The sequence below is a fragment of the Pundamilia nyererei genome, unplaced genomic scaffold (assembly GCF_000239375.1).
Source record: "Pundamilia nyererei isolate P.nyererei 1_Seehausen unplaced genomic scaffold, PunNye1.0 scaffold00418, whole genome shotgun sequence".
Taxonomy (NCBI): Eukaryota; Metazoa; Chordata; class Actinopteri; order Cichliformes; family Cichlidae; genus Pundamilia; species Pundamilia nyererei.
This window is the reverse complement of record NW_005187819.1, coordinates 90020-97318: the sequence shown is the minus strand read 5'-3', so window position 1 is coordinate 97318 and position 7299 is coordinate 90020. Positions and strand designations below refer to the sequence as shown.

General features: G+C 44.7%; 1 protein-coding gene across 1 annotated transcript in view; it reads left to right on the top strand.

Moving 5' to 3' along the window:
* tgfbr1b (transforming growth factor, beta receptor 1 b) overlaps positions 1–2499 on the top strand; it is a 34985-nt gene extending 32486 nt beyond the window's left edge. The window contains exons 10-11 of the mRNA XM_013915987.1: positions 1448–1503; positions 2267–2499. Coding sequence (XP_013771441.1) covers positions 1448–1503; positions 2267–2499 — 289 coding nt within the window. The remainder of the gene's footprint in view (positions 1–1447; positions 1504–2266) is intronic.
* Positions 2500–7299: the final 4800 nt, after the last annotated feature.

Sequence of the window (7299 nt, the reverse complement as noted above, 5' to 3'; positions counted from 1 at the left end):
TCATCCATAGCATTATTATCTTTATGATTCACTGATTGCCCCTCCTGTTTGTTCTGAAGGGAAGTGATACGTTTCCTCTGTCACCTCATTTCATTCATGGACTGACTAATCAGGACTGAAACTGAGAATGTGTGTGTGGGCTAACACACACACACACATGAACGGCTGATTGGATGGATCAGATGAAGGATGGCTGGAAGGAAGAAGCCTTCACTCATTGTTCCTTTTTTCTTTCATCGTATGAAGTGTATCCGTGCCTCCATCGCTCGTCTCCTCCACAAACAGACACACAGTCCCGAGCTGGTCAGGGTCTGTGAAACCAGAGCGACAGCTGGAAGTGACCCGGACGCCTCTGAGTCACAGCCCCACATCTGTACATCAACATTGTGCTCTGACGCTTCAGTTCAAGAATCCATTTAAAAATAAGACTTTTCTGTGGAACAGCTTGTTCTGTTAACATGTTCGCTCACACACCCAGCCGACAGTGCTGTGCAAAAGTTTTGAGCCAAGCCCATTCCTCTCTGTTTCCCTTAGAACATGAGAAACGTGTGCAGACACTGACGTTCTAATTCTAATAGGCTTAAAGGCAGGAAGTTGATATTGGGCCAATCAGAATGAAGACTAACAGCTGTGGCTGAGGGCCAAACAGATGGACGGTCAGTGTTGTGCTCTTTCCCTACAGCGATGACATTTTGAACCAAAACCTTCACGTTTTCATCAGACCTGCTGCCGCTGATTCTTCAGCTCCCTGCTTGTGTAGTGTGGCATCCCTCAGCTTTGTCTCTCGGTTTATGTAAGAATGGCTCTTTGACTCCGCCCATCCACTGACACCATTTCTGACCACTGGCCAACCATAGATGTAGCAGCGGGAGAGCAGAAGGATCTCGTCAGGTCTTTGCTCCAATAATTATCGTCTGCTGGTTTCCTCACATTGTTAAGGACACCACACACTAATCACCTTCATAGTGCAGAAATACACTTTCATGCCTCTTTGAATTTGTTCCCAGACTCTATTGAACACACCAGTGTTTTATAAAAACCAAGTGCCTAAAGAAAAGACGTAACCTTAGTTTAAAGGATCGTTGTTAAGGTGCCTGTTGTGCACAGAGACAGCGCCGGTTCATCCTTTGAGTTAGGTTTTAATGCATGAAGGATTCCCGTCGGTGTTTAGTGGCCCAACAAACAAACAAACAAACAGATTCCTTTGAAAATGGTCACAGTGGATAGAAAACCCCACAGTGACCTTCAGAGAGCTGCTACACTTTAAAAGTCAAACCTAAACAGTGTAGTGGAGACTTTTGCACAGCACTGTACATTTTGAATGTATATTTGAATGTACCTTTGAACACGGGCCACGTGCGTTTGGTTTGCAGCAGGTTTGGGATCACAGTGAGGACAGCATTGATAGGAACACTCATTTGTAGCTTGTACAGATTTCTCTATGTAGACGCTGCATTGGAGCTGGCGCCATGCGTCATATCCAGCCGCCATGTTGCTCAGCAGGTCAGACTGCTGGCTCTCATTTAAAAAGTTCCAATGAAAAACAAGTGAGAACCACAGAACAAGGCTCCACCAGGGAATACTTGACTGCTATTAGCAGGATGTCACAATTCACATTTTAATTAATGTGAAATATCAGAACGATGTGGATATTTGTCAGCAGAGAACTGCACAAAGCATGTGCACAACTGTAATGTTTACTTCAATAACAGGAGTATCTTTGTTACTATGAATAATGTGAGTGTTTTCGCAGCGAGTGCCCTGAGTACAGTTCAAAGACAAGCTGTGGCTTTCTGAACAACACGGCAGCTGTAATGACGCATGGCTGCTGTGGGCAGCTCTGTGGAGCTGAGTGGGTGCTGCCACCAGAAGCGGGACCAGCGTCTGCCGTGAGCATTCCCGTTTTCCTCGCTCCTCTTGTGTTACAGTAGCTCTGGGGACTGAACCGGCTCGTCGACCCGCTCTCTGATTTATGCATCACCTTTATACTTTCTGCTGTTCGAGCTGCTCCGCTCATTCAGTGTGGTTTTCAAAAAGCAAAGCGGACGTGGCGAAGTCATTCATTTCTGGCAAACATGCTGCAACATATGCAATATACAGTAGATAAATGTGTCTATTTTCTATACTGTGCTCTGCTAAACCACAAACGGCAAGAACAACAACCAACAGCTGCCACCATGCCTTCCAAGCCAGTCGTTACTGGAAAGTGCCGTGCTTCAAAGCCACCGTGTCCTGTGTTGGCTGTCGTGGGTTTTTGCGGATGCAGCTTTGTGTGGTGTGCGTCAGAGGAGGCTTGGCAGAGACCCCACTGAGCAGCAAGCTCATCCTATGCATACCCGCGATACAGGGAGGATAGGAAGAGGAGACGCACACCGACGCCGCTGCGCCCACGGCCCAACCGACACACTGGTGCCATACCATCAGACCTCCCCTGGAACACCTCGCCACCTCAACGAGAACTTCTCATACAGCTCATCCTCTGGAGCTCCAGCACCGTAGACTGTTTGCAGACAGAGCTCTCTCGAAAAGAACCATAAAGACTCGTAAGCATTAACGATGTCGCTCTCTAAGTGTAAACTCGGACTCTCCGATGTTCTGTTTCTGTGTTGACGACGACAGCATGAATCAAACGATGAACATTCTTTCTCTGTAGGATATTTAACAAAAAAGCAGTGAGGTGCATTCATTTAAATATAGCAAATGCATATTTACTAAGCCATAGGTTTTTCAGGTTGCATATTATTATTATGATTTTCTTTTTTGTCTTTTCTACTAGAATGTACATTTACAAAAACATGAGATGATCAAAATCAAACCGACAATTTTGTCATTTCAGCTTAGCAAGCCTTAAGGGACCAACACGTAAGAGTCAGGATATGCTCTTCATTCTGTGTGTCGTTTTTTAAAAATCGATAAATCTATTATACACATATATAATGAATGCTTTGATGCTTTGTGTCATTATTCTATGTAAAGGATATATAGATGTATATATCGCACCTGACGTTCCAGGTGTGTTTGTCCTGTTGCCAAATTGCCATGACATCAAACACACAGGTCACAGGTCCAGAACTGGGTACTTTGACTGGGACGTCTGCCACACCGTGATTTGCACAAAGACACCACAGAGTCTGTTTGTTGTTCAGCAATAAGTGCACTTCTGTACTGCTGTGGTGTTTATCTGTAAGTCGGCTGTCAGCGAATCAGTCTGTCTTCGTGGTTTCTTCTCCTTTTATCCATTTATAATGTATCGTTGTGCTGCTGCTTAATTGGCCAGCTCGCTTTCCAGGTCGAGGCGAGAGCTGCCGTTGGATGTGAATATCCATCTGTTGCCTGAATCATTGTGTGCTATGTTGCTCTAACGCAAACTCGCTCCGAGCGAGTCCTCTGCTTCTCTGTGCTGATCGGTTAACACGGAGGTCCGTTTGTTATTTTAAGGAAGGGGCAGCTGAGGTTGGGACTTGCTCTTTGTTGTCAAAGCGTAAAAACTGCATCACTGAAAAGCCGTCATTATGGGACCTTTCAGTTGGCTCTGAAATCCTCAGTGTACACAACATTTTCAGGTAAAATCAAGACAAAAAGCTCCAGTTGGCTGAAGCTAAATATCACCAGCTTCTGAAGCCTGCACAACATTCTCACAACCTGCTGCTGGCTTTTTACAGTTCTGCCTCTGTCATCATAGAAACATAAGACAAAAGAAAGATTGGCCCCTGCCATAGTTAAGTTAAGCCTCTAACTATCTGCTGGAGGAAAACAAAACGAGGTGACAGGCTGGTTAAATGTTGCATGTCTGCAAAAGTTGCTGAACTAGCAGGCTTGTCGAGGAGGTTAGGGCGTCACGTGTCCAAGCTGTTTACGCTCCACGGTGTAGGTTGGAGGTTTGCTGGTAGAGGTCTGGGAAAGAGATTACATCCCTTTAAGCTCTGCACAGGTGGGCCTTTAGGTTGGACTGGGAGCACGTGGAATGTGTGCCATCCACAACAAAAGCTCAGTGAACAGCTCTCCTTATATGCCTTTAATAGGTCAATCTTCATTTTGTCTTAAAGTCACCAGCAGCCTTGTACCTTCTCTTTTCCAATCCCAACATAAGTGTATAAAGATGTTTACCCAGCATTTCTCTCTCTTGAACAGAACCACTTCGGTCTGTTGAGTCTGTCTTGGCTTTTCTTGTTCCACGTTCTCTAACTGATCCAACAGCTACAACGGCCACGCTTCACTGCAGCCGTTTCAGTGGCTTAACAGCTCTGTACCGAGTAGAGCAACTCACACTCACCCCTGCTTGTTTTTCAGTTTATTTCTTTGTGAACTAACACGTTAAGGCTGGAGTAGGAGTCAAATAAAGCATTCGGCTTGACGCAGTGATTGGGGAAAAGAGCTCGCACTTGATGACAGTGCCTCCTCTGGTCTCTTAAGGCAGTGCAGAAGATGATCTCAGTGAAGGTGAAAATCTTGGCACTAAATTCTTTCATCAATACTAAAGTGGGCATGTTTATCAGATTGTGTTGATTGGACCAGACACGTTCCATCAGACACTTCATTTCAAATACACAACTTTTCTTAATGTACAAGTATATTTGATTTTCACGGTGGACATTTTAATGCATGGTTTAACTCTGATGTCCAGTGGCTACCTTTTGGGAAGCTGTTGGGTTTCTCCTTATAACATTTCTAGGCTTGACCTGGAGGATCATCTTACTGCTGTGATGATCACACTAGGCCCATAAGCTGTCCTGGTGTTTGGTCATGAAACTTGGATTTTTAAATATTTGTAATTTCTTTTCATTCATCCATCTGTTCCCTTTTACTAACCTTATCAGGGTTGCAGGGGTGCTGGAACGTATCCCAGCTACCATAGGGCGAGAGTCGAGGTGCAGGTCACAGGGAGAGATAGCTAACACACCTGTGGGCAATTTAGATTCACCAATGAACCCATTAAATACATGACACTGGACAGTGGGAAGAAGCCGGAGAAAGGATGTAAACTTCATTCGTTTTTAGTTTTGTACGTGCTTGCTTGAAGAATGAGTTTAAAACAGTAGAATTTGGAAACAACCACAGGTACAGTCAAATGCTCTTCAGTATTCTCCTTATAGGAACACTTTGAATGGTGTGCAGAACCCATTTAGTTTGCAGAGGCTTGCTTAATGACGAACACAATTCTGCACCAAGAGAGTTTAATACAATTCATTTTGTCCTCGGTGCTAGCGTCTGAGGGTTCTTAGACATAAGCAGGTCCTTCTGGAGACTAAAAAGGGCTTTTTTGTTCCCTAACACCAGTCACAAAATTCAGGAGATCTCCCAGTTGATTTTAGGTGACCATATTACTTATGAAACCTCCGTGACCATTCTGAAATTGAAGGCGCTCTTGGTCGGTCATTGTTCTTACAGTTGTGCAACCATGTAGAGCAGGGGTGTCAAACTCAAACACACAGTGGGCCAAAATTCAAAACTGGAACAAAGTCGCGGGCTAACATTAACATTTATTGAAAAAAAAAATCTTCAGATTCTCAGATATAAGAATGAATCTCTTCTTATGGACTCAAACAAGTTTTGCTGGAAAACTGAATATGGAACAAGCAAAGCTTAATACTAAACAATATATATATTAGCTGTATAATACCAGTAGGCCAGCTCTAATAGTCATTTGGTATGGCTTCGTGGGCCAAATGTAATTAGGCTGCGGGCCAAATTTGGCCCGCGGGCCAGAGTTTGACACCTATGATTCGTCCCCATACCCGAATCATCAAAGCGTCTTTGTGGTTGGCTGATCGTGAAAAGATGGCGTACTGTCGGTCAAAGCTCCATCAGCACTACAGCTGTGTTACGTGATCGATGCTTTTTGGACCGTGGCCTTCATCACGGTGATGTTTTCTGGAAAGCAGTGGGAGTAAACCTGCAAGTCCTTTCCCTTTAACACAGTCTGACAGCAAAATGGGTCATCGCTGCTTTGGTCCTCATCACCATTGCAGCCTAGCTAAATATGGAGCTTTGTAAAGTGTGATTAACTTTGCAGAAGTGTCTGTTCTAACCCAGTCCATGGTCTTTCATCAACATTATTGAACTGTTTGTTGCCTAAAACTAACCAAAGAGCTGGAGGAGGTGACCGTGGACCATGTCCCATCTTACACTGCTGCCCTGCAATCTGGCTAAATCCAACCAAAAGTATATGTTTAGTTAAAAAGCCCCAAAATAACCGGAATAAAAAGTCTGAATCGATGTTGGATGCCCAGTGTTAAAGTCCGGGCCACCACACCTCCAGCCTTCAGACTTTGTAGCTCTTTCTGTCTAAACGGGCACTCGACTTTAACACGAGCCGATACGAAAGGACAAAACTAAAACTCACATTGCTATGAGACTGTGTTGTTTCCTTCATACTTTTAAGTAAGAAGTGTTTGTTTAGTTATTTGGATCATCAACCATGTTTCAAACTGTTAGCAAGAAAACCTTCTGTACCTCATTTTGGAGACTCGCGTTCTGCTTTCTCTCTTTGTAGCTCTCAGTTAAATGGGGAGAGGTGCGCTGTGACGTATAGCCATGCAATCTCAAACCTCACTCCACCGGTCAGTAGCAGCATGGCTCAGCTGTTTGGTGACTCAGACCCATTAAAGCAGCACCGTAGAATATGCAGCCTTTCCACGTTTTACTTCGTGTACACGTCAGGCCTGTTTTCCTGCTTTGTGCGGATTGATGGATGGCCACAACAGGGAGGTGTCGTGAACTATGCCAGCAGCTTCAAACCATGCACTGACAGCTACAGCTGCGAATGTATCAGTCATCTCAGAGTCAACATCCCAACCCGAGCACAACCTGCATATCTCAGCCCAAACTTGTGTCTGCAATCGTGCAGATATCGCCCGTCTCCTTCTCTCAATATGCAAAGCCGGGCTCGGTGGCGTCTGCCCACAGAGTCCCGTTGGATCACACATGTTCAGAGACCTACCTATGCTAGCAGCATCTATACACTGTGACCGCTCCTCTCCTGAGTGCCCTCCATCATCTCACAGACCAGAGGAAGGCGGTGTGGGTCACTAAAGGGCTCTGCCTCTGCTTGGAACAAACCTTTTCCAACCTGGTTTAATACTGCAGCCCGGCCTCTTTGGCAGCAAAGGTAGTAGAAAGCTTTAACATGTTTTATTTGGTGCCTAAGTTTGACTTTTGCTTTTGACCTGCAACGACGAGACTGCATGTGTCTGCATAACCTGCTTCATAGATGTCATCCAAAAGCTGAACGTGATCTGTAAAAAGCATCCAGTCATTAAAGTGTTAAAAAGGACACTTAATCAAAAAGAAAATACCTCT